This window comes from Sorex fumeus, unplaced genomic scaffold (assembly GCF_029834395.1).
Source record: "Sorex fumeus unplaced genomic scaffold, SorFum_2.1 ptg000063l, whole genome shotgun sequence".
In the NCBI taxonomy this organism is placed as follows: domain Eukaryota; kingdom Metazoa; phylum Chordata; class Mammalia; order Eulipotyphla; family Soricidae; genus Sorex; species Sorex fumeus.
In genome coordinates, this window is record NW_026606120.1 from 10,712,406 (window position 1) to 10,739,251 (window position 26,846).

At 44.1% G+C, this 26,846-nt stretch overlaps 1 protein-coding gene across 2 annotated transcripts in view; it reads left to right on the forward strand.

Moving 5' to 3' along the window:
• The window catches only part of MAP2K5 (mitogen-activated protein kinase kinase 5), a 272,784-nt gene that overhangs the window by 124,681 nt on the left and 121,257 nt on the right, over positions 1-26,846 (forward strand). Inside the window, exon 13 of one of the 2 annotated variants that reach the window (XM_056127637.1) lies at positions 1,167-1,215. The exons of the other annotated variant lie outside the window; for it this stretch is intronic. Within the exon in view, the coding sequence (XP_055983612.1) occupies positions 1,167-1,215 (49 nt within the window). The remainder of the gene's footprint in view (positions 1-1,166; positions 1,216-26,846) is intronic. 2 annotated transcript variants of the gene reach the window in all.

Sequence of the window (26,846 nt, forward strand, 5' to 3'; positions counted from 1 at the left end):
AAAAGCTCTCTCAGTTTCATAAGTTCATGTTTTTATATGCCTCTCCCTGGTACCGGGAAGACAGCTCAGTGGCTGAGTAAGGGAGTGGTCCCACTCCCAGTACTGGAACCCTCAGAGTCCCCCCACACTGCCAATGGTGACCAACCACTGAACTCTGTGTAGCCCGAGGACTGCCAGGTCTGGCCCCAACCCAGAAATCTCTCTCTTTGTTTATAAGTGTCCTGACTGAATTCTACACATGGAAGTATAGACATCAAACATGACAGGTGAAGGGCTGTGGAGATCGTACAAATGATGGGCATGCATGCATGCCTTGCATGCAAAGCCTTGAGTTTCTCCCACTACAAGGCCTGCTCAGTTCTGCTGCTTGTACCAGATAGCCAGGAGAACAGGCAGGATGACCCAGGTGGTTACTGACCAGGATTATTGCATTGCTGGTCTGAGCCCCAGAATGCCAGTCTCACAGATCCTGGCTTCCCCTCCCCACCAAAAAGTAAAAAAATTTTTAACCCTTGGGGCTGGAGCGATAGCACCGCGGGTGGGACATTTGCCTTGCACACGGTATACCCGGGTTCAATTCCCAGCATCCCATATGTTCACCTGAGCACCACCAGGGGTAATTCCTGAGTGCAGAGCCAGGAGTAATCCCTGTGCATAGCCAGGTGTGACCCAAAAAAGAAAAAAAAAATTAACCCTTTTTCTCTCTGCTCCTGCCCACGTCTGTGCTAAAAAGCTTTGCTTTTTGTATTTGTATTTCCAGATCATTTCACATGCACGTACACCTGTGTCTTTAGTTCCTCATGTTGTCTCTTCAGAAAATTTTGTGCTTATCAGAGAAAGGAGCCTGTAGCTTTGATGTTTTGCACTGCTACTCTGCTGGCCCAGAAACGGGGTGACTCAGTGTATGCTGTTGATTGGCGGTGCTCAGGCACCTGGCTCTGTACCCAGGGATCACTCCAGGCAGGCTCAGGGACCAGATGGGGTGCTGGGGATTGAATATAGGTTAGCCACGTGTAAGACCAGTGTCCTCCCCACTATACTGTTGCTGCAGCCCTTATTAATTGATAGTTTTAAAGGGAGAAACGTGGTTGATAGAATGATAAGTTTAAGTATAGCTCTTTTCCTATAAAGCCATCATTGAACTCTTTTCTCTTCCTTGCATTCAGGTTGTTAAAGGCCTTACCTATTTGTGGAGTTTAAAGATTTTACACAGAGGTATGTGCTAAACTTTCAAGCTCTGTCTTAATTTGGGGTGAGAGGTACTTTGTGTGTGTGTGTGTGTGTGTGTGTGTTGTTTTGTGTTTTAGGCCCTATTTGGCAGTGCTCAGGAGCTACTCTCAGCTTTCTGCCCCAGGGGTCACTCTGCTGCACTCAGGGTCCTTGTGGTCTGAGGGAATGAACCCACCCTTTGATCTGTCTCTCTGACTCTGAACTTTGATCTTTTTCCATTTTTATTGAGATATGGTGATTTACTGTACTATTAATGATACTTTAATGTGTATATGAATTATCCTAATGCTCCATCCCTGTAAGCTCAGTTCTGTGACCATTCTAGTTCTCTTCCCTTTGGGCTATGTCCCCCCTCTCCCCCTCCCCCTATCTTTCTTTCTTTCTTTCTTTCTCCCATATAATCATAATTAATTTTTTCTGACTTTTTAAAATTTTATTTCCAAAAGTTTGATTTTCCCCCATTTATGATTATGATTTATTTCCATTTTCAAAGTGTCATGGTCCGAGGATCATTGGTACGGTTTCTTTCTTCTTGATTTTATCAAAACGTGTTGACCAAGTATGTGTGGATCTTGATTTTGAATATGAATAGTGGATGTGCTGTTTAAGCCAGGATGATGTTTTTGGTAGTAAAAACAAAAAAGACAGCTACTGAAATTTTCTTCTCCTTCAACTGCTTGGATTTTGATTATATACTTGATATTTTAATTAATCGTGCTTACCAAATATGTAAAGAGGTGTTTCATAATGTTTGAAAATGACAGCACATCTTATTTTTCTTACTTAAGTCTAGTTAAATGCAAAATCGTCAGTCTTTTTAATTGCACCCCACCTTTTATTGGCATATCAGATGTCACCACACACTGTTCCTTAAGAGATTGTCAAATATCTTGAAAGTGAAACTTTAAATAAGGAAAGGGTGGAAGCATCAGAAAGTAGTCTCCTTGACTATTAACAGAGAACTTAGGAGAATGCTAGTTAATTGTTTGAATGCTGCAAAAGAAACCTCTCTTTATGTAATGTTCCCAAATGTCTGAATTCATTTGGAACAAATTATTCAGTGAGAAATAGACTTGAACACAGCAACTTCAATATCATTTTACTGACCAGTGCTGTTTAATTTTACATGTCTGCTCTACCTAGCTTGATGCACATTTGGGAAATGCAGCAACATACATATCAGTTGTGATTAAAGGGGATTTAAAAATTTAACAGTATAAACTACGGGAAAGAAACGTCTCTTCAGTTATGCTATCACATCTGTCATTGAAACGTTTTTGTTGTGGTAGTTTTACTATCCTGGTGATCTTCAATTTCTTCATGAATCAGTTCTGTTCTTGTAGGTATTTATGCTGATAAAATGGGATTATAAATCAAGTTTTTCTATAAAGACTGATTTTTCTTTCTAGGTCTGTGGTATGGTTGGTAAAAATCATAGGTATATATAGATATTGAGTTCTTAGTATTACTTTCCCTGGTAATAGAAGCTGGGGTGATAATATGGTGGGTAGACGTTTGTATTGCACTGACTGACCCGGGTTCGATCTCCGGCCTCCCATATGGTCCCCTGAGCACCATCAGGAGTGATCCCTAAGCAAGCCCCAAGCACATCCAGGTATGGTCCCAAAAAACAAACCAAAAAAAGAATCTACTTTTCTTATTTATAAATATTTTTCACCATGCCGATTAAGAGAAAATGGTATTTAATACAATGTGACTTAATTTATTTTTATTCCCTGTACTCCTACTTCTTGACATGCACCAACCCATAAAGTGGTTATAGCCTTTTAAATGAGAATGAAAACAGTGGTCAATTCTTGTCATTTTATTGATTTTTATGGACATCTGCTGTCCATTTGACAAAGACACTTAAGGAAGACATCAATTCTCCATAGTAAAAACCTTCATTAAGGAACTTGCCATGGAAATGCAAATATTATTAAAGTGAGCCTGAGGATCAGGCCATTGCTAGTGAATTCTCCCCAGCTGGAACTCTGAGTAATCTTAATAACACTAAATAAGATGTTAGATAGGAAAATATGGTTTAGTTTTTTGCTGTCATCCTTGGTTTTCTTTTTTAATTAAAAAAAAAATCAGGGACTTGAAGAGATAACACAGCAGGTAGGGCACTGTTGCCTTGCACATGCTTTGCACATAGCCGACCTGGGTTCAATCCCTGGCATCCCATAGAGTCCCCTGAACTCCACCAGGAGTGATCCCTGAGTACAGAGCCAGGAGTAAACCCTGAGCATCACTGACTGTGGCCCCCCCCAAAACAAACAAAAAAAAATCACAACTAGGAATGTGACTTAGTGGTAGAAGCACTTGCCTTGCTTATATGAGGCCCTGGATTTCATCCCCAGCACTGCTGAGTGTGAGGAAGGAAGGAAAAGAGGGAGGGAGAAAGAGAGGAGGGAGGGAAGAGCCTTTTAGGGCAGAGACATCTCATCTCATATAGGCATGAAGGCTCAGTCCTTGTAGCTGAGACCAATTCAATCGCTGGTGCCACATTCCCTGAGCACTGCTGTGTGGAATCATTGGCCCTGAAAGAGCACTTTTAAGGAGACCCCTGCCTGCCCCCAGGAAAGGTTTCCTCTTATCAGTGATGTATAGAGATTCAAAAAGGAATCCCAAGCCTGTAATCTAGTTTATTTATTTATTTATGGTTCAGGAGCCACACCCAGCAGTGCTCAGGGGTTGCTCCTCTTCACACAGGAATCACTCCTGTTGGGCTAGGGAGATCATCTGGGGTGCCAGGGTTTGAGCCTGGGCTGGCTGTGTGCAGGGCAAGGGCTCTCCCCACTGTACTATCCTGTATTCTTTTTTCAATCTGTCAGTTCAGTTGCAAGGGACTAACTCTCCAGAGAATGCCACTGTGGGGAGAAGAAATCGGCAGGGACCATGTGGGGTCAGTGGCCGAGAGGCAGTCTGCCCTCTGAAGGAATTTCAGCGTTAAATAAGTACCCATGAGTGTCCCTGCATCCACATCTGTCTAGATAGAAGAAGGACTAATGAATTATAATGCAGACGAACCGTTGCTTCCCCAGAATTAGGAGTGCTCAGCTATGTAAATTACAGGCTGCAGTAAAACCCCTCACTGGATATATTTAGCTTTTGAGTTTCCTAGTTATTCATGGAAACTTTCACTTTCTGAATTTCAAAGTGTGTTTTTCCGGGAAGAACTGGCGGAGCCCCGTGTCCCCGTGTCCCCGGAGATATCTGTGAAAGCATCATAATGAGGAATTTACTCTAGCTGGAGGAGTTGCTAACTGGGTATTTTAGAGGTTTTTGTCCATATTTAATAACTTAGATTCCATAAAAATAAGATTAAAGATGCCTTCTTATTTACCAGAAAGCTATTTAATTTTCTCCTTGATTAAAAAATTGTAGCTTTTTAGATCAGTTCAATCAGGCAATTAAAGATCAGAGCTTTTAAGTTCAGCTAAGGCAATTAAATAGGTAATATACTTGTTTATACACTTTTGCTATATAAGCTCATTGCTGTACCTTCTTAAAAGCACATGTACTCATTTTTGCTTTCTCTGAGTGAATGATAATGTGCATTCTGGCTGAATATGTGTCACATTGTCAAATCAAAGACAGCGGCTCTTCTGGGGGAGGGGAGCCTGGGGCAGGCTGTGAGAATACAGAGAGTGAAAAGAAAGGGAGCAAGAGAAATCCTAAGGAGTGAGCTGAGCCTCTTTCTCCTTTGTCTCGGTCTGTGTCTGTGCTTTCCTCGGATCATCATCTTCTTCCCTCTCAACCGCTTCCCCTCCACCCCAACCCCGCACCAAAAAATCAGGTTCTTATACTTAACAATGCAAATTTTTTTTAACTGTGAAATAAGGGGTTGGAATGATAGTACAGCAAGAGGGGCGCTTACCTGGCGTGCAACCCACCCAGGTTCGATCCCCAGCAGCCCATAGGTCCCCCAGGAACTGCCAGAAGTGATTTCTGAGCACAGGGCAGGAGTAAGCCCTGAGCATCACCGCCCATGGCCCCAGAACAAACAAACAAACAAACAAACAAATTTGTGAAATAGCCACATATCCTTGCCTAAAGAGAAGAGATTAGACCATTTCTCACTTTGAAATGGCTTCCTTGGAATACAGTGCTCCTGGGTGTTTCACTCTAAAATTTCACTGTAAAAAATATGCACCCAAGCACAAAATTTGTAAGCCTATAACTGTACCTCATGGTTTTTCACTAATAAAAAAATAAATAAATAAATAATTATACATATGTTCCTTGAAAAAAAATATGCAGGAGCATAATGTAGAATTGCTAACACACGATTCATAGCATACAAGCTGTCTCATTTTTTAGAGCCCCCCCACCCCACCACCACCAAACCGCCGCCCGCCCGTCCCCAACAGTGATTGGAGGACCATGTGATACTTGTGGCTCTGAGGGGTGAGGCGTGCACATACAATTCCTTCGCACCATTCCGCCAGCCCCATATAAGCTGTTTAAGACGGAGACTCTTTCCAGAGGCATCTCCATGATGGACAGGAGGATGCAATGGAAGCCGAGCAGTGAGCAGCGGGGCTACTGCTGGCCATTTAGTTTATTTGCTTCTGTTTTGCTTTGTGGATGCTGGAGATGGAATCCAGATCTCCTGCAAGTTAGCCAAACTCTCTGCCCCTGAGCCACATCCCTACCTCTCCCCGGGCCCATCTGATAATGTCATTCATCCCAGGTTTCTTTTTTCCCTTTTTTTTTAATTTTTGCTTTTTGGGTCACACCCGGCGATGCACACCTGGCTTTGCACTCAGGAATTACTCCTGGCGGTACTCAAGGGACCGTATGGGATGCTGGGAATCAAACCTGGATTGGCCGCGTACAAGGCAAACACCCTACCCATTGTATTATCGCCCCCATCCCAGTTTTCTTATTGTGTTTGTTCCTTTGGTTTGGCGGCTACACCCAGGTGCTGGGGTTGGAGCAAGGGACAGCTGGTCTTGGCTCTGTGCTGGGAGGTCAGTCCCATCTTGGATCCTGGGCTGCCACTTATAAAACATGCACCCCAATTCTTCAAGCTGTCTCTCAGGCCCTACTTTGTTCTTTTTGTTTGGAACCACACCCCGTGGTAATCAGGGGCTATGTCTAGCACCCAGCAGTAGTTGGGGGACCCTGCAGGGTCCTTTGCAAATCACATTCTGCAGCCCTTTGTGTGTCCTCTCTAGCCCCTGCTTTGTTCTTTCTGGGATTTGGTTAAGATATTGGGGCCAGAGCCATAGTTTAGTGGGTAGGGCTCTTGTCTTGCAAGCAGCCAACCCGGGTTCAATCCCTGGCACTCCCATATGGTCCTTTGAGCTCTGCCGGGAGCGATCCCCAAGTGCAGAGACAGGAATAAACCCTGAGCATCACTAGGTGTGCCTCCCACATTTTAAAAAATTAATTTAATAAAGGCTTTAAAATTATCTTGCAAGTTGAAAGGATCTCATTGGGTGGCCAGTGAGATAGGCCGGCAGGCAGGGCCTTTGTTGTGCATGTGCAACTGACCCAGGTTCGATCCCCAGCACCCCATAGGGTCCCCCTGCCCCCACTAGGAGTGACCCCTGGGTACAGAGCCAGTAGTAAGCCCTGAGCAGCTTCAGGTCTGGCTCAAAAAACAAACAAACCAAAAAGAGATGATGTATAAAAATACTTTATAAACCATCAAATGGTTTAATAATACAGATGTTTTCTTATGATGACTTTATTGTAATTTTTTTTAAATAAACACACCCACTCCCAAATCAAGCTGGGGGGAAGTATACAGACTTTGTATTTACCAAGTTCAAAATTCTGAAAGTGTTTTTCCAAAGATGCACACTTGATACCACATAAAGACGTAATTATTTTCAGTGTGGGAAAATTCCACCACAATTAACCACTCTGAAAAGATACCTTTATTAAAAAGTGTGTGTGTAAGAATGATATCTCATATATGGAATATAAAGACACAGAAGTTGGGATACAAAAATAAATAAATAAATAACCAAAGGCGACAGAAACTGATAACCGGTCTTTGGTAGGCAGCTACTCCAGGGGAGGGAGGGGGGAGGACTCAGGTGGACACTGGGACCAAGCTGGAGGGATGTGGACACTCCAGGGGAGGGCATGGAGAGGGACCATCACCCATGAAGCCCTGTCATTAACACATATACAGGCCACCTAAAATGAACTTTAAAAAATTAAGAAATAAAAATGAAAAGTGCGTATGGCCGCTCCGTAAGCATGACAGGTACTGGCTGGGTAAAAATAAAGTAAATGAACAGTGAGAAAGTCTGCCAGGCCAGATGCAGCATTACCGCAGACATTGCAGTTTAACTTCAAAACATACATCGCCACTAATGAGGTGAGAGCCCTGCATATTAATAAACCTGCAGCTCCAGTCGCAGCCGTCATTACCCACATCAAACATAAATGCAAGATTAACACCTAGGCCATTTCTTTGGAAGATGTGCGAATGCCCGGGCTCAAACTGCTCTCTCTATCCCTGAGGATAAAAAATAGAAATGGAAGGGTAATGAGGATAGAACTTAGATTAAGAAAATAAAATTGGCAATCAGGCCGGGGCGATTGTATCTCAAATGGGGAAGCTTAGAAGAGAAAAAAAAAGAATAATAATAACCTGGAGAGAGAGTATGCCAGGACCATTTTTGTGTCTATGCAGCTGGTCGGCTTCCTCTCTTCTCTCTAATAGACAAGCTTTTAAATATTCGAATGTATGGTGTGGTCCACCGATTCCTTCAGCAAACATTAACTGTCTGCCTACTGTGTGCCAGGTGCTGAAACATATTGTCAGAGACAACAAACATTGTTTATGTGCTCGTGGAGAGAGGCAGCGTGGGGGAAGCAGTCCATAACTCAGAAACATGAGGAAGAAGCGATTTCAGGCTGCATGAGGGGGAGGAAAGTTGCAGTAGGGGCCAAAGAGACAGGACAGTGGGGAAGGCACTTGGCTTGCACACAGACAACCTGAGGTAGATCCTCAGCACATTAGATGGTCCCCTGAGCCCTCAAGGAGTGATCCCTGAGCACTGCGCCAGGAGTCAGCCCTGAGCACAGCCAGTGGCCCCCAAAACAAACAACAACAATAAAGAGTAATCTGCATGGTCCTGGGGACGAAGTCCTAAGGGAGCAATGTGGGTCAAGTTATGTGTGTGGGGAAGTGCCATACCAGGTGGGCTTGGGACAGCTGGGAGGCCTGGTCTGTGTGCCTTAGGCTTAGCGGGGGACAAGGATAGAATCAGCTGGTAGGAAGCGGTTGCACCAGGTGAGATGCAAGGGTTCAGTTGAGGGGACAGTTGCGAAGATGCAAAAAAGCAGTCAAATGATGGGTGTTCCATGTGGAATTTTTATTTTATAAAGTAGTTCACAATAGTTGATTACATTTAATATTCGACCAACACCAATCCCACCGCCATTATACCTTCCCACCACCATATTTCTGATCTTTCCATCCTTCCCCAAAGCAGAACCAAAATAATTGATTTTGTATTGTTTGTTATGAAAATCTGCTGAGCATTGTAGAAAAAAGTATCCTTAGAGGAAAGAGGTGAGGATTGTTACATGTCACCCAGGGATCATTAAGCTCTTCTAATAAGAGATCATTAACATGTTGTTAAAGATTGAGCCTTGTGGTTATATATATATATATATATATATATATATATATATATGTTTAAAATATATATTTTCCTCTAAGATTGGTTGCCTCCTATTTTGAACCCTGTCAAATGTGGTGCAGTAATCCTGGAATATGGGTAGAATATTTGTGGCCGTGCAGTCCAGGAATACATGCACTTGTGGTTGAGGCTCAGCCCAAGCTTCTGGAGAATGGCTATGAGTGTGGTGGCAGCTGAGCTGTGGAGGTTTTTGTCTGCTGAGGCTGGGTCCCTTGGGGCAGGGCGGGGAGGGGTCCCACCCACCCCCCTCTGGGGTGCCCTGAGTGAGACAGCCTGGTGCAGGGTCCAGTGGCATGGGTATGGAGAGTGTTACAACATGCTACATTTTGGGAGAGGGGCACACCCTGCAGTGTTCAGAGACTGTACCAGGTGTCTTACTCTGGGGCCCAGGCTCCCCGCAAAGCCTGTGTTCTCGCCCATTGAACTCTCTCCCCACACAGTTCATTGCCACTGTCCTCCCGTTGTTCATCAATTTGCTCAAGCGGGCCCAGTAACAGCTCCATTGTGAGACTTGTTACTGTTTTTTGGCATATCGAATACATCACAGGTAGTTTGCCATGCGGGCAAGATACTCTCAGTAGCTTGCTGGGCTCTCTGAGAGGGATGGAGGAATCAAACCCAGATCAGCCGGGTCAGTCGCGTGCAAGTCAAACGCCTTACCCAACTGTGCTATTGCTCCAGCCCAGTTCATTTTACGTAATCTTTGAAGAAGTATAACAGCCTCTTGGCAGCAACCCACTTGATGCATACTGACCTCAGAAGTGAAAGGTCATACTGAGTTTTGAAATATAGCTAGATTTTTGCCTTCTGGGGGACCAGGCTAATTAGTAAAAATCTAGTATTTGAGCACCCCAAGTCTGTGTAAAAAGAACTCACCCCTGGGGCCGGAGCAATAGCACAGCAGGTAGGGCATTTGCCTTGCACACGGCCGACCCCCGGGTTCGATCCCCGGCATCCCCAAGCACCACCAAGAGTAATTCCTGAGTGCAAAGCCAGGAGTAACCTCTGAGCATTGCTGGGTGTGACTCAAAAAGAAAAAAAAAAAGAACTCACCCCTCACTTTTAAATTGTAACCTTCAGTGAAATCAGCTGCGATGTGGGGGCCCCAGGCTTGGTCGGATGGGTCTGGAAGGGGATTTGTGGTAGGGGCACATTTACACCTTCATCCTTGATTTTGTTTTTTGGGGTTTTGTTTTTTTTGGGGGGGCTACACCCAGCAGTATTCGGGTTATTCCTGACTCTGTGCTCAGGAATCACTCTGGTGGACTTGGGGCATATATATATATATATATATATATATATATATATATATATATATATATGGACACTACAGATCAAACCTGAGTCAGTTGCCTACAAGGCAAGTACCTTATATGCTTACTATGGCTCCAGCCCTAGTTCTTGTTTTTGAATCCTCTAATTACTCTCCTTTAAGTGCAAATACTAATCATGTTAACTTATGAACACTTGTATTGGGGCAGTGGAGAGACATAGCCCAGTAACTGAGGAAAGAAGCTAGTTTGTTGACAACTCGGGGTTTCTGAGTTTGCCCCATGCTCTCTGTCCAAACGGGAATGTCTGGAGAAGTTGAACCTCCATCCTCTTGCTGCCATTCATTTTCTTTGCCTTGGGTAATCACTCAGGTTTTCTGCATCTGTGGTGATAAATTTCAGAAGACAAACTCCAGGTAGCATTACATACAAGTGTTCTTTTATGAGAATATGAGTCTCAAACATTGTTTGAGTTCTTGAACTCAAACTATGAGAGTTCTTTAACTCTCAAAACCCAACAGTCAAAAACAAGAGCCTTGTGGGGCTGGAGTGATAGCACAGCAGGTAGGGCGTTTGCTTTGCAGGCAGCCGACCTGTTTCGATTCCCAGCATCCCATATGTTCCCCTGAATCCAGGAGTCATTCCTGAGTGAAAAGCCAGGAGTAACCCCTAAGCATCACCGGGTGTGACCCAAAAAGCAAAAAAAAAAAAAAAACCAGCAGCATTGAAATGAGCCAGAGAGACATTGCACTGACAACTCCGCACACGGTAGAGATGCGTCTGAGAGGATGTTCCCCATCATTAACCACTAAGGACATGCAAGTTAAAACTACCGTGAGATTTTACTACACACCTGCCACAGTAGCGCAAATGAAAAATCATGCTAACACCAAGCACTGGTGAGGACGCACAGACGTTAAATCACTGACACGTGGCTGATAGCAATGTAACGTGGCACAACCCTCTGGAAAATCATTTGGCATTTCTTAACAGTTTAAACATGCAAGTAGCGTACAGCCCAGCAGTTACCCTCCTGGACATTGATCCCAGAGAGAAAGAAGATATTTGTTAATGCAAAAATCTCTACACATGTTTATGAAATTCTTCTGAGGGACCAGAAGAATTCTGTATTCTGTATTTAATAAAGAATAAAGAATTCTTTATTCTGTATTTGTGGGGGCTTTGGGGTTTGGGCCACACCTGGGAGTGCTCAGGTCTTACTCCTAGCTCTGTGCTCAGGTATCACGCTTGGTGGTGCTGAGGTGGTGCCAGGGGGACCATCTGTGGTTCTGGGATCAACTCAGTTGATCAGGATCAACTGAGTTAATCCTGAATTGAATCAGGATCAACTCGTGTGCAAGGTAAGTGCCTTCCCCTTTGTACTAGCTCATCAGATCCAAAACCTTTATTCTAAGTAGTCAAACATTGGAAATAACCCAGATGTCCTTCGATGGTGAAAAAAGCCACCACGCATTATGCCATGTCATAATAACAGCTAGCAATCAGGAGCAAGCTGTTGGTCTACATAACCTGTATGGGTTTCTGGTTATGCCAGTGGGAAACACCGTCACCATCACAGAGGATTATGCACTGTATGGTTCTTCTGTTTCTGTCATCCTGAAGTGCTTTCCAAGGGAGAGAAAGTCAGGCTAAAAGGAAGTGGGTGTGGCTTAAATTGGTCACATCATGGACACATTTTCTCTCTTGCATCAGTGTCTGTGGCCCCATTTGTTATAATGTACAATAATTTTGCAAGTTATTATTGAGGTACCAGAGAGAGAATCCAGGGGGTGAAGGTGCTTTCCTTGTGTGTAGTGATCTGAGATCAATCTCAGGCACTGCACAGTGCCCTGAGCATTGCTGGATACAGCCTGGGGTCCCCCAAGCGTAGGTGATCCCCATCCCCACAGACCCTGAATTGTACTTCATCCTCGCGCTCTTACACTGAAAAGCTGGCCAATGGACTGAGAATCATCAGGAGGCCCTCCGCCTCTTGGGCGACATGCACATGCACAAACACCAAGGTACTGCCATTGGGAGAAAATGAATAGAGGCTGGAAAGGTTGTCTGTTATTTATTTTTATTAGTGAAACACCATGAGGTACAGTTGTAGACTTACAAATTTTTGTGCTTGGGTTTCAGTTATACAATGATTGAGTACCTGTCCCTCCACCAGTGCCCATTTTCCACCACCACTGATCCCAGTATCCCTCCCACCCCCTATCCCCTCCACACACACACACACACACACACACACACACACACACACACACACGCCTCTGTGGCAGGGCATTCCCTTTTGTTCTCTCTCTCCTTTTGGGTGCTGTGGTTTGCAAAAGAGGCATTGAGTGCCAGTCATGTTCAGTCTGTAGTCTACTTTCAGCATGCATCTCCCATCCTGGGAGGATCCTCCCAACACCCTTTATTTGGTGCTCCCTTCTCTGTCTGAGCTGCCCTTTCTCCTAGCATGTTCCGCTGGCCTCCAAGCCATGGAGTGAACCTCCTGGTACTTATCTTGGATTTTCTTGGGTGTTAGTCTCCTATTTTGTTACTTTATGTTCCCCAGATGAATGCCGTCTTTCTATGTCTGTCCCTCTCTTTCTGACTCATTTCGCTTAGCATGATATTTTCCATGTAGTACCATTTGTATGTAAATTTCATGCCTTCATCTTTTCTAACAGCTACATAGTACTCCATTGTGTGGATGTACCAAAGTTTCTTTAACCAATCATCTTTTCTCGGGCACTCAGATTTTTTCCAGATTCTGGCTATTGTAAACAGTGCTGCAATGAGCAAACAGGTGCAGATGTCACTTTAACTAGACTTTTTTTGCCTCTCTGGGATATATTCCCATATCTGGTATTGCTGGGTCAAATGGGAGCTCAATTTCTAATTTTTGGAGAATCGTCCATACTGTTTTTCCAAAAGGGCTGAGCCAGTTGGCATTCCCACCAGCAGTGAAGGAAGGTCCCTTTCTTCCCACATCCGTGCTAACATTGGTTGCTTTTGTTCTTTTGGATGTGGGCCAGTCTCTGTGGTGTGAGGTGATAACTCATTGTTGTTTTGATCTGCATCTCCCTGATGATTAATGATGTAGAGCATTTTCTCATGTACTTTTTTGCCATTCGGATTTCTTCTTTGAGAAAGTTTCTGTTCATTTCGTCGCCCCATTTTTTGATGGTGTTGGATGTTTTCTTCTTGTGGAGTTCAACCAGTACTTTGTATATCCTTGATATCAACCCCTTGGCGGATGTGTATTGGGCGAATATCCTTTCCCATTCTGTAGACTGTCTTTGTATTTGGGTCACTATTTCTTTTGAGGTGCAGAAGCTTCTTAGTTTAAGATAGCTGCATGCAGGTCTATAGTTATCTCTAAATAAAATGCTTACTTGAATACAGTGTAATCTATACTTGCATGGTGTTCTGCTTAATTAGAGAGGGTTGTCTTGGAGTTGGTTTTTCTTTCACCCATACATGTGTGATAGGATTGATCACAGGCAAAAGCATCTCTTTTAGGGGGACTTGGGGCAGTGACCAGCTAGGCTGCCTCCCTCTGCCTTCCTTTCTGAAAGTGAGAATCAGTGGGGTCATGGAGGAGAAGAAAATGAAGGTCCTGTGGCACCCAGGGAAGGCCTGTTAGTACAGATGGGAAGAATGTACTGAGTGCATTCTGCCCCCTGCCCGACTTTGGGCTGCAAACAGATCCTGTGATCATTGTGTGTCTGACTCACTTTTGATGAGCCCTTGGCCCTTAAGAGGATGCCCTCGCCAGCTGCCCAGTGAAATGCATTCTGTGCACAGTGCGATCACCAACTCATCAAGCACCACAGGCCACTTTGTGTTAGGTAAACTGAGAGGCTTAGGGGGTGTGGGGAGCACCTGTATGAAAGTTATTTCTGTTGGTTGTTTGGATCCACTGTTCATTTATGACCCTGACTATATGCCAGTCATATTTATTCATATTCTGGTGGGTAAATTGAATCATAATTTTCTGGAAAAAAATGTTTTTGTTTCTGGGTTGGGGGAGGAGGGTGTGTTGAAATCCATCCTTTGTTTTCCTTTTCAGCATTAAAGAGAGTTATCCTCAGATAAAACATTCCACCAAAAATGCTTAGCAATTAGAAGGCCTCCTCACATCTGTCCCTTCCTCCAGGAGCGCAGTTTAAGGTCACCAGCACCGTGGAAATCAAATCTGTTCTTTGCTGTTGAGGGATGAATTTCCTTCTCTGTTCTGTGCCGTCATTTATCACAAGCCTTCTCTGGAACTGACTTTACTCCTGCTTCCTGAGAACCTTGAAGGAACCTTTCATAGTAGCTTTATTTTCAGATGACAAAACTCAGGTGTAGAAGCTGAGTGACATCTCTACTACTTTCCCATGTAATTTGGTGTGCTTCTACTGGAATTTGGAGTGTCACGTGGCCACGTATCCAGACACTTTAGGGCCTGTGGTCTGGGCCAGTGACTTGAAAAGACCCTCTCCCAAATTTTCAGCCTAGATACTGGAGTACCTGAAAGTTGTCACAGTGTCTCTGAAGACTATTAGTGAAGTGGAAATCGAGCTGTTGGCGTGACTGCAGCATTGGGCTATGGGTGCAGCTGCCAGGCCTTCTGCAAGTCAGGGACTCGGCCTGCTCCCCTCCCAAGGGTGCCCAGAGTTCTCAGCTACTGGGAGTGGGGGTGAGGGAGCATACCAGTGTATCCGTGAATTTTAGCTGCTTGGCTGCATCTCCTCAGAGATTTAGTAACGCAGAAGGCTCAGTTAGCAACAGTTCAGTAAATCTTCAGGGTAGGACTTAACTTCATGGTGAGTTATAAGAATTTTCAGATACTTTCTTTTACTGAGGTGTTTCTGATAATTCCTCTAGCCATTTAGTTGCAGCAAGCAATAGAGAATAATTTAGCGTGTGTCTGCTAAGGGGGTAGGCTTGGAGGGTGGTCTGGTAAATGGGAACAGTGGTGGAGAAAAGGTCCCTTTGGTGGTAGGATTGGTGTTCAAACATTGAAAGCCTGTAACAACTGTATTATGAGCAACTTTGTAAACCATAGTGTTTAAAGTATCTTATCTACGGGGGGAAAAAAAAGCTCACATGACAGCCATGAGAAAAGCAGAAAGTGTTGGTTGTCTAAAGGAAGAACTCTGGCTTGAAGACCAGACCTACCTTCAACTTCTGCCTCTTAATTCATATTAGCCATACCCATTCCCATCAGTTTGTCAACCTCTTTGGGGTTAGAATCTTTAAGTGTGTGGTTGCAGGCATGTAATTTTATTTATTTGCTGGAGACGCAGTTGTTCTAGCTATAAGATAGGGTTATATAGGTTCTAGCTATAAGATAGGTTCGTATCTCTTTGAAGGGCTCTAATGAAAATTAAATGAGATGACACAGATGACGAGTGTTGCCTTTTCGCTCAGTACTTGGCAAAATAAGTATTGTCTGCCATAATTTTTATTATTTCCTTAGAACAGACTATTAGAAGACTTTCAGGACTTTCAGATGCTCCAAGTAGAGTCTACAATCAAGATACATTCCCGCACATTTATGCATTAGCTGCAGTAACCCGACCTTTTCTTTCCTGTGTCATTGAGAAGTGTTCTTAGTAGAGATTGTAAAATAGGAGTAAGCTCAGAGGTTGAAAAGTATTTTATCGCAGGATCCCTTAGACCATTCTGGCTCCTGGGAATGTGTTCTTTCACACCACGTACAGAGCAGACTGTGGACTTGGTCCAGGGAAGGTGTCAGGTCCACCGTGTCAGAAGGAAACCTTTCCTTACTCTGAAAGGATTCAGGGAAGGCAGAATTGAGAACCCCGGGCCTTCTCGCCTGGTCGTCAGCCCTGGAAAAGCTGCAGTGGCTCCAGCCTCTGTCATCTGTACACGGTGGAGGAGAGGGTTGTCACACTCTGGACTGAATCATGGGGCCCTAGACAGCCACTGCCCTTGGCAACAACTGATTATGCTACTTAATTTTATTTAAGGCTGTCATAGAATATCTGGATGACCTCCCCTTTATTACATGATGGAGTGATTAGAATAACTTTCATATCACGTTGTGGTTTTCTCTAAAGTGTGTTCCTGTTGTGCACAGATGAATCTGTAATGCAGAATGTCAGCGTAGTCTCTCTTTAATTGTACCTGCTGTTCTCAGTCATTAGAAGGCAGTCCCCAAGAAATAACTAGATAGATATATTACTTCTTCTCTTTTCATAAGACAATTAAACATAATGAGAGGCTGTTGCTGAAGCACAGAGTTAGGAGAAGTCACTAGAAATGGAGCCAGCTAATGTCCTGTGGCTCCGTGTGAGCGGAGAGTGGCGTCCTGGCCCTGAGAGAAACAGTGCAACAGCTTCCGAGGGGAAAGAGTTGACGAGTTCATTCCTGCTACCGTAAATAACCTAGAACAGACCCACGTGCCATAGTTGTAAACTGAACTCATGTTTCCTTAAGACTGGTACCACACCTCCATCTCAAACCCTTCGGTGAGGCTACAGGGGTAGTAATTCAATACTTTCAAAGTATAAAGCAAAACGAACTCCAGGGCCAACGATGTGGCTTAGGAGTAGAGCACTTGCTTTGCGTGTGTGAGGCCCTGAGTTTGATCGCCAGCATTGCAAAACAAAATGAAATGGATTCCAAATGGAACCCAAGTGGGTTCCGGCACCTCCTAGGACCAGCTCACAGCAAAAAGGGGATTCTCCGTTTGCATGACCTTCCTGTCCTGATAGGAAAGTACAGGGAGGAGCTAGAGCAGCACAACAGGGAAGGCACTTGCCTTGCACACAGCCAACCCTGGCTCCATCCCTGGCATCCCATGCAGTCCCCCAAGCCCACCAGGAGTGAGACCTTAGTGCAAAGCCCGGAGAGAGGCAAGGGGGGGAAAAAGAAGGAAGGGAGGGAGGGAGGAAAGGTCAAGGGACAGAGAAGGACAGAAGGAGATAAAGAAGAAGAAAGGGAGAGGGAAGGGAAGGGAAGAAGGAGAGGAGAAGGGCGGAAGGAGAGGAGGGAGGGAGAGGAGAAGGAGAGAGACACACAAACGAATCTCAGAACTGAGCAGCTCTTGGCAGAAATGCCTCCAGACTTTGCATTAGGCCACCTTCTCTGGGCCACCCCAGATGGGAAAAGCTGTCATCCCTCCACCCATTCCCTGGGACATCCGATGGCCGCCATCTTCCAGAGCTCATTGGAAAATCCAAGTACGGGCCAGTAGTGACTTCACACGCCAGGCCTCACGGGATAGAGAAGGAGCCAGTCCTTCTCCTACCCCGCCCTGACAGGACCCTGAGATGCGCCCACAAATGCCCCCCCCGGAGGGGGGGGCTGTTTTTTAAGCTCCCTAATGGTCATGATCCCAGAGACACACAAACGAATCTCAGAACCGACTGCTCTTGGCAGAAATCTCTCCAGACCTAATTATTAAAATTTTAGAATTTCAGTATTACGCAGCCGGACATCATATGCTATTGATAACCAGCATTAGAAAACAAATTGTCGAATGTTGCCTTTTCGGCAGGTCTGAGTGTTGGAGGAAAATTCCAAATAATAATGGTGGGACTGGTGGCAAAATAATGAATGTAATCAAAGGGGAGAGAGAGAGAGAGAGAGAGAGAGAGAGAGAGAGAGAGAAATGTGGAAATCATCTGCCACACAGGTAAGGGTAGGGGTGGGACGGGGGGTATACAGGAGATTTTGGTGGTGGAAAATGTTCACTGGTGAAGGGATGGGTGTTTGATCATTGTATGACCAAGACTCAAACATGAAAGCTTTGTAACTATTCTCACAGTGATTCAATAAATAAGTTTAAAAAGGGAGAAGGATTTAAGAGAGGGAGGAACAAAGGAAGTTGCATGGAAGAGCAGGTAGAAATAAAGTCGGAGTTTCCTTTGAAAGTAATCTTCCCAATTGCTTTCTAGGTTCCTATACAGAGCACTTTGGGTTCTATTGATCTGCTTCTGAACAGCCCCCTCCGCCACCCAGCCTACTTCGGGCTGGGCAGCCCTCTCTGACCCTGCTTGTGTTTCGGGGGTGGAGCTGAGCAGTAGACTCGAGCCCCTTTTGTGAGCAGCCCCGCCCACACTGGCCGTTCTTAGCAAGCTGCAGCTTCTGTGAATTGTTGTGGCTAATTGATGCAGCGTGTGGAAAGAGCCGGCTCCTGGGTGCGGTGGTTATGGGTGGCTACATGGGTTGTCTCAACATGATACCAATTTCCACAGTCAATTTGGTCAAATCAGTGAGGGAAAAAAAAAAGTCAGTCCCAGTCTGACAGTCTCTAGAATTTACGGAGGCAACAATGCTTGGTTGATTGTGTCTTTGCATTTTGCCAACCACTTGTTTTTTGCCCACTGCACACCTGGGCTAAGTCCTCTGGAAAACTAATCTTATCTCTACAGTGTGACATTTAAAAATCAGTGTCTTTAAATAAATGTCGTCACCCTTAAATGTCACAGTGTACACCAGTGATATATACACCAGTATACACCTTTTTAGCTATTGGTCCACTTGGCTACGGTGTATGCTTGGTGTCACCCATAGATACTGCATCTAATCTTCCTTACAAATAGAGCAGAACAGTAACAACCACAGGGACCACCCAGCACCTGGAAAACTATGGAGAAGGTGATAAGTTCATAAGAAGTCAAATGGTGTTTTTGAAGCTCATTTTCAACAAAAAACCCTATTGGCATATAGCTTATTTGAAATTTTCCCCTTGGAAGAAAATTTGACCATTACTTTCATCTCATTTATCTGTTTATTTATCACACCCGGTGGTGCTCAGGGATTACTCCTGACTCTGCTCAAGAATCACTCCTGGTGGGGTTCAGGGACCCATTTAAAAAGTGGGGATGGAACGTGGGTCTGTGAAGGCACGGGCCTACCCACTGTACTCTCTCTCCAGCCCTGTAACTTATTCCATTTTAAAACATTCCCATCACCACCACCTTCCCCCCCCCCCCACACACACACACACAAACATGCCATCATGCCTACGTGCACGCACTTCTTGTCTGTACCCTCCGCCTTCGGATCTCTTTCTGGCTACACATTTGCTTGTTCTAGACACTTGATGTGAACAGAATGGAAACTTTTCCCTCTCTCACTTCTTTCACTCACCACAATGCTTTGAGATTCGTCCATCCTGGAGCATGTGATAGTAGTCCATTCCTATTTTGTTTTGTTTTGTTTTGTTTTAGTGCTACACCCGGCAGTGTTCAGGGCTTACTCCTGGCTCTGCAGGGATCACTCCTGGCAGGGCTGAAGGACCCCATGGGATGCCAGGGATGGACCCTGGATAGGGCATTGCAAAGCAAGCACCCTCCCCACTGTACTGTTGCTCTGGCCCCATCATTTCTTTTTCATTGTTGACAAATGTCCTTATATGGATATGTCACATTTTGTCATTCATTTACTAATGAAGACAGTTGGATTGTATACAGATTGTCTTTGTGAACAATGCTGCTATTCCCATGCAAATATTTACTTGATTCTGTGTTTTCTCTTCTTGTGTGTTGACATTAAAGACATTGAGTGTCTTTAAATGTTTGTGATCACAATTGATCAGTCACCCAGCATCAACATAATTTTGAGATGATAGACCCATCTTACCACTCATAGTATGTGATGAGTGCAAGTATAATGTTTCATACTTCATTAAAGATAGAATAGGAAAGTGACCACAAAGGTTATGTGGTAAGTTAATGTTTCACTTTAAAAGTCCCTTTGAGGTTGATTTTATACCATTACAGGTTCCTGTAAAAATCCATTTACTATTTTCTGCTGCTTGACATGAGAACCTTATTTGCAAATCCTTCTATTCTTTGCACTCCCTGATACTTTTCTAATAATCTTCCAAGCACTTCATGATATTTTTAATTTGGAGTAGGAGGGTTTAGGGCTGCACACACTGTGCTCAGGGCTTATTCTTGACTGTGGTCAGGGTTCTCTCCAGGCGGGGCTCAGGAAACCATATGTGGTGCTGGCAATCCGTTCTGGTTCAGCCATATGCAAGGTAAGAGCCCTACTTTCTCTCCAGTCCCAACTCTTCATGTTATTTAACGTAACTCCATCCTAACTGGCTATCATCTCCATTGGCTATCATATCCATCTCCATAATAAAGAAAACATGTTTATTATACCAGCACCGTCTTGGAGGCAAATTTCTTCCAGAATGCTGAGTGCTGCTCAGATGGTATCACAGAAGGGTTAATAATTACTTAGACACAATAGTATTGTGGCTGTAACACATATATTTGTTACATCATCATTATCAAACCCAATTTACTGTGAATACTCACCAAAGACAGAAATTCTTGCAACAGGGATCCAGTTGTGCCTAAGTAATTATTAACTCTCCTGTGATCCCATCTGAGCAGCACTCAGCATTCTGTAAGAAATTTGCCTTCAATACGGTGCTGGTATTTCATTTTCATTTCATCATCCTGTTATTCGTCGATTGCCTCGAGCAGGCCCCAGTAACGTCTCTTTCATCCTAGCCCTGAGATTATATTCAAGGCTCTTTAGGAGAATGAGACCCATCATTGTTACTGGTATTTGGCATATTTGGTACGCCACGGGGAGTTTGCCAGACTCTGCCCTGTGGGCAGGCTACATTCAATAGACTACAAGTTTGTCTAAAGTAGGAATGAGACAATAAGATGTCATAAAAAAAAGTTCTGATAAGATGTCGCGGCCGCGCGGTTCCGGGATCTGGATTTTATAGTCTCTGAGTCTTGGCCGCTGATGGGATTACACGGCGCCAGGGGGCCAGGTGGTGGGTGTGACCCCCGCCTACTGGAATTTGAAGGATCTGGGTGGAAGATGCTCGACTCCAATCTGAGTAGGCTTGGAGGTCTCGGCCCCAGAACCCGCGTGGCTTTGTCCCTCTGCCAGTACCTTCATGTGTGCGGAGAGTGGTCTCAGCATGGTGGTGGCTGGTCCTGGAGGTCTTCGGCTGCCGGAGCCCTGGTCGGGGCGGGGAGGAAAGCTCAACCCGCTCCCCTCCAAGGGGCCCCGGGAAGGAACACCCAGGCGCGGGGGCAGAAGACTGCACTGTTCTGACGGTGCTGGTATAATAAACATGTTTTCTTTATTATTAGGGTCTGGTCCAGTCCATTGGATGGTACATACCCAGAGTCGTTATCATCACCAATCCTATCTAGAAGTCATTGTCTGTAGATGGAGAGCTTTCAGTTTTGCCACAAATTTCCCTCATTCATTTCATTCATTCAGTAATTCATTGTGCTCTGCAAGATGCAGTGCTAAGCATTTCTCATAACAAATTCACTTCATCTATAAATCATACACAGACACACACACGCACACACACACGCACATGCCCACACACTTTCCATGTTATCCCTGCTTCTTCAAAAATGACCTGGTTTGGGGCTGGAGCGATAACACAGCGGGTAGGGCGTTTGCCTTGCACGCGGCCGACCCGGATTCGATTCCCAGCATCCCATATGGTCCCCCGAGCACCGCCAGGAGTAATTCCTGAGTGCAGAGCCAGTAGTAACCCTGAGTATTGCCGGGTATTACCCAAAAACCAAAAACAAACAAACAAAAAAATGACCTGGTTCATGGGAATCGAGTCTGGCTCCTCTAAAAGCCTCACAGCATAAAATGACTAATATCCTTTTCTAAAATGAAAGAAGATTTTTAAAAATCTGATATTTTTCAAGGATCATTTTTGCTTTGTGCCTTAATCTCACTTTCTCCAATATGATACTGACCTTTTGACTAGGATCTATTAAAACTAAACTTCAGTCGGAAGCAACAAACATGATATTTGATGCATTGGGGATAAGAGTTCATTTGATTTTCCATGAAAGGCTTATGTTGATAGAAGAAGATGCGTATTTTTTTTTTGAGTGGTATGAAAAGGATCTAAAACCCCTGGATTCTCTGTGCCGCATTTGTATTTTCTTTGAGAAAATGTTGCAGTTCAAATCAATGCCTTACTATTCATTTAAGCTCCCTTGCCTTCAATAAAACTAATTGATAAACCCTAATAATTAATGACCTGATTAAGCCAAAATGACTTACATCTGCCCTGATGATCGCCATTTGTAATCAGTCATTCTAACGACTCATCTTTTTCTGTGCTTTGCTTACAGAAGAAAACACTCTGGTGTTTTTAAGTGAGCCGAATGACAAGCTATCTGCTGTATTCAATTGCTGTTTGTTTTCTATAACTTGAGGTTGCGTAAAAATAAGCATAGATAAAACCACCTTCTTTCTGCCTAATCAGTTGTGCTGCTGTCTATGGCTTGGAGTGTAGTTGAAAACAAACTGGGAAAAAAATCAAATCAAATAAATCATTTCAATATTTCTGGAGCTAGTAGCAGTGATAGAATTTGCATGCTTTAAAATGGAAACGTAGAAGTAGCAAGTTCAGGATTGTTGATACCTGAGATATCAGGTAGATTTCACTATCACTCAGATAAAGCGCAACCTAATGAAAGAAGTCATCCTCATACCAACATTTAAAGAGATTTTGTCTGCGACAAAAAAAAAAATTGTCAGCAATAAAACAGCAGGTAGAGCATTTGCCTTTTACAAGGCTAACCCAAGTTCAGTTCCCAGCACCCCATAGTATCCCCCAAACCTGCCAGGAGAGAATCCCTGAGCACAAAGCCAGAAGTAAGCTCTGAGCACTGCGCACACACACACCATATATATTTATATATATTTATGTAGAACAAAGCACACAAGGCTCAACTTTTAACAACATGTTACTAATCTCATAGAAGGGCTTAATGGCTTCTGGGTGAAATACACAAATCTTCACACTTTCTCTAAAAAACCTTTTTTGGATTTTTAGTGTGTTATTCATAACAAGCAATACAAAATAAATGATCTCAGTTCTGCTTTGGGGGCAGGATTTGGAATTTGGGATGGAAATATGGTGGTGGGAAGGTGTAATGGTGGTGGGATTGGTGTTTGAATATTAAATGTAACCAAATATTGTGAACAACTTTATAAAAAAATAAATTTTAAATAAATTAATTTTTTTAAAAAGATAGGCCTACTTAATACCTCGATTGCAAACCACAACACCCAAAAGGAGAGAGAGAGAGCAAAAGGAAATGCCCTGCCACAGAGGAAGGGTGGGGTGGAGGGGATGGGGCGGAAGGTTATGCTGGGACCATTGGTGGTGGGAAATGGGCACTGGTGGAGGGATGGATACTGGATCATTGTATGACTGAAACGCAAGCACGAAAGTTTGTAAGTCTGTAACTGTACCTCACAGTGATTCACTAATAAAAAATTTAAAAAGAAAAAAAAAGATAGGCCAACTGGCTACCGTTTGGGTAGACTCCAACAGAGTCAGGAACCATTCTGAGAAATTGCTCAAGGAATTGTATAGCAGTCTGCTTGAGTTTTTGGCCTGTGCATTTAGAGGATGAAATCTTACATACTAAACCAGAAATAAATAAATAAAAACTTCGGGGTAGATTTCTGGGCAACTCTAAGCTAAATAATTGGGGTCGGTTTCTGGGAATCTATAAATAATTCTGAAAGCTTACAGAATCCTACCAAAGTGGAGAAATATATGTAGCACTGGGGATCAGGCCCTTGTTTGTTGTGTGCGAGGCAAACGCCTCAACCCGCTGTTCTATGTCTCAGCTCTTATTCTTTATTTTAACTTGGTTGTCCCCTATTTGCTCTGATTTTCCTTGTCATCCCCCCTTTTTCTGTGGTTTCCAGGGTGAGGCCTCATTGCACAGCCCAGCTTCGCCACTCACACACACTTAGTGACACCGCACCACAGCCCAGCAGTGGTGGTAGCACAGGGGGGTCGGTCCCCGGGAGCCCAACCACTTGGGGAGCTCTCTCAGTGGGGGCAAACTCAGGCCTCCCCAGCCCTCTACATTTGCAAGGCTACCCTCCAGCGCTGAGCTCTTCTGGGGAGCTGGTTGCAGTTTTGTGGCTGTTTCTGCTGCAGTGGCTGGAGGTCAGGCACGCATGTTGCAGTGTTCATCAGGGATGGTGAGCTAGATTGTGCAGCTTGCGTGCATGGCTGTTGCCTGAGAGAGCACCAGGAGCAGAGCACTCAGAAGACAGAAGTCACAGGCTCGACCAGGTCCCACCCTGGTTTATGTTGTTGTGCAAAGATCACTTTAACTACTGTGTTTAACACCAGTCCTGTCAGTATAAAAGTATAGAACTAGAGAGAGACTGGTCCCGTCGCCTCGTTGAGGAATGAGTACATTTGGCACAGCAAAAATGTCTCCTGATAAACATTACATTAGTTTATGGTTTGACTTAGTGGGCTCTGGAAATTATTTTCTTTCAGCAAGTGTTTACTCAAATCCAGCTTCAATATGTTGCAGCAACTGTAGAAATCACTGCCTGCATTAGACCACTTCTCGCAGCTTGGTTGATTACCAATGCATAGTAATAACTACCTGCATTTAGGGAGCGTGTGACAGTTTGAAACGTGATTTTCCATTCATTTATCCCATCTCTCTTCATTGTTCTTTTAGATCGACGTGGCAGGGGCTCCAGTTATCTCCCTCCACAGACAGAAACTAAAACATCACTTGCCCAGTCCAAAGTTACATTCCAAGTTTGTGGCTGGTGCAAAAATCTTAAAACTAATCCAGGGCACTAAAGTCCCTTTCCCTGAGTCTGTTGATTTTGTATAACAGCCCTTGGTATATGCAAATGATAACTCAGGGTATTTCTGGGGAAGAAGATCATTTAACATGAGCAAATTTAATATAGCATTAAAAAAAAAAAAAACATCTGCCAATGGGCAAGATTAAGATTCTGTGCTCCGAAGAACTATACACTGAGATGTACAAAGCATATTCCTCTCCTGTAATGCACTAGTTGCGGTGGTGATCCTAGGGCAGTGAAATTGGTCCATAACTGCTCCAGACTATCAGAGTCTCCTTTACAACAAGTGATACAAGCAGCTGCTTTAGCAGGTCAGAGAAAACCTGGATGGCCTGTCTCGTGACTTCAGGAAAGGGGAATTGTCAGAATTTGAAGAATTGTCAGAAGTTGAAAAATTGTCAGAATCCAGTCTGAAAGCATAGCACAGTGGTAGGGCATTTGCTTTGCGCGCAGCCAGCCCGGCCGAGCCAGGTTCAATTCCTTCACCCCTCTCGGAGAGCCCGGCAAGCTACAGAGAGTATCTCGCCCACACGGCAAAGCCTGGCAAACTACCCGTGACATATTCAATATCCCAAACACAGTAACAACAAGTCTCAAAATGGAGAAGTTACCGGGCCCGCTCAAGCAAAATCGATGAACAGGAGGACAGTGACAGTACATGATTTATACTAAAAATGGGGAAATTGGAGGCAGATAAAGTTGATAAGGAAGCTTTTACCTGCTTTATTGTACCAACTTGTATTCACAGAAAAAGTCTTGTATGCAGACATGCCACAGAAGCAAACTCACAGCTGACTCCTGACCATGGGAGCAGAATCGCCCACATGGAATAATTTTCATCTATTTATTGTCTCTTCAACTCATCCAGCCTTTAGTAAGCATTGAATATCACATCAAAAAACATGAGTCTTAGGGGCCAGAGTGATAATACAGCAGGTAGGGTGCCTACCTTGTACGTGGCTGAGCTGAACTTGATCCCCAGTACCACATCTGGTCCTCTGAGCACCACAGGAGTGATCCCTGAGCATTGCTGGATGTGGCTCAAAAACAAACAATAAAAGTATGAGTCTCAGCACCAGAGCTATAGGTTTGATCCCTTCCTCACTGCCGGGAGTGACACACAAGCATAGAGCCAACAGTGGCCCCTTAGTACCTCTCGACATGTACCAAAAACCAGAAACAACAACACCAAAAATTCCCATAGAAATTATGAGCCTCTATCAGTTTGGGGGTAATTAAAATTATTGGCAATATAAATATAGCAAGTTATCCGTTCCAGATCACTTTTGCTATTGAAAGTGAAATGTTGGGAAAAAAAAAAAGGTGAAATGTTGACGCAGGTGCTTTTTCCTAGCATCAAACATAGTGCCATCTTGGGTACAGTGGTTTGAGTTCAATCCCCAACACCCCATATGCCCCCCCCTCCCACATACACACACAGCCTCACCTGAGCACAGAGCCAGGTGTGAGTCCTGAATACCGCTGGGTGTGACCTATAAACAAACCGCCAAAAAGTGCTATCTTGTTCTGCTCTGGTGGTTTCTTAAATTTCTGAAAAGTCTTATTGTCACCGATGGTGCATCAGAGAAACCCGTTGGTCATTATTTATCAGCTGTCTGTCTTGGCAAAAGCTAGGCCAGTTCTCCTGTTAACTGTAACAGTTGTCAAAAATAATGTCAGGGAAAAGAAGGATGAAGAGACTGAGACTAATAGTTGTGTGTGTGCATCCACACGCGCATTTGAGATCAATTGCTGAGCCTCATCTGAAGTAATATTTGTCAAACTGGGGGATGGCAAGAGTTCATATCATTTCTTACTGTGTCACCCAGATACAACCTGTTACTGGCAACATACAGATAATATTTTTCTTTTCTTCCTCCCCTGTCCCCTTCTTGCTTCTTTGAGGCAGTGAGTGACTTGATAGACTTTTCACATTGGGCATCAAGCTTAAGCCCATTGAAGGATTTCCTTTTCTCTGCCAGCTTCGCTGTGTTCACTGTTGTTGGAAACAGGATTTTCTCTGACTTTCCTTTCGAATACACTCTTGCTTAAC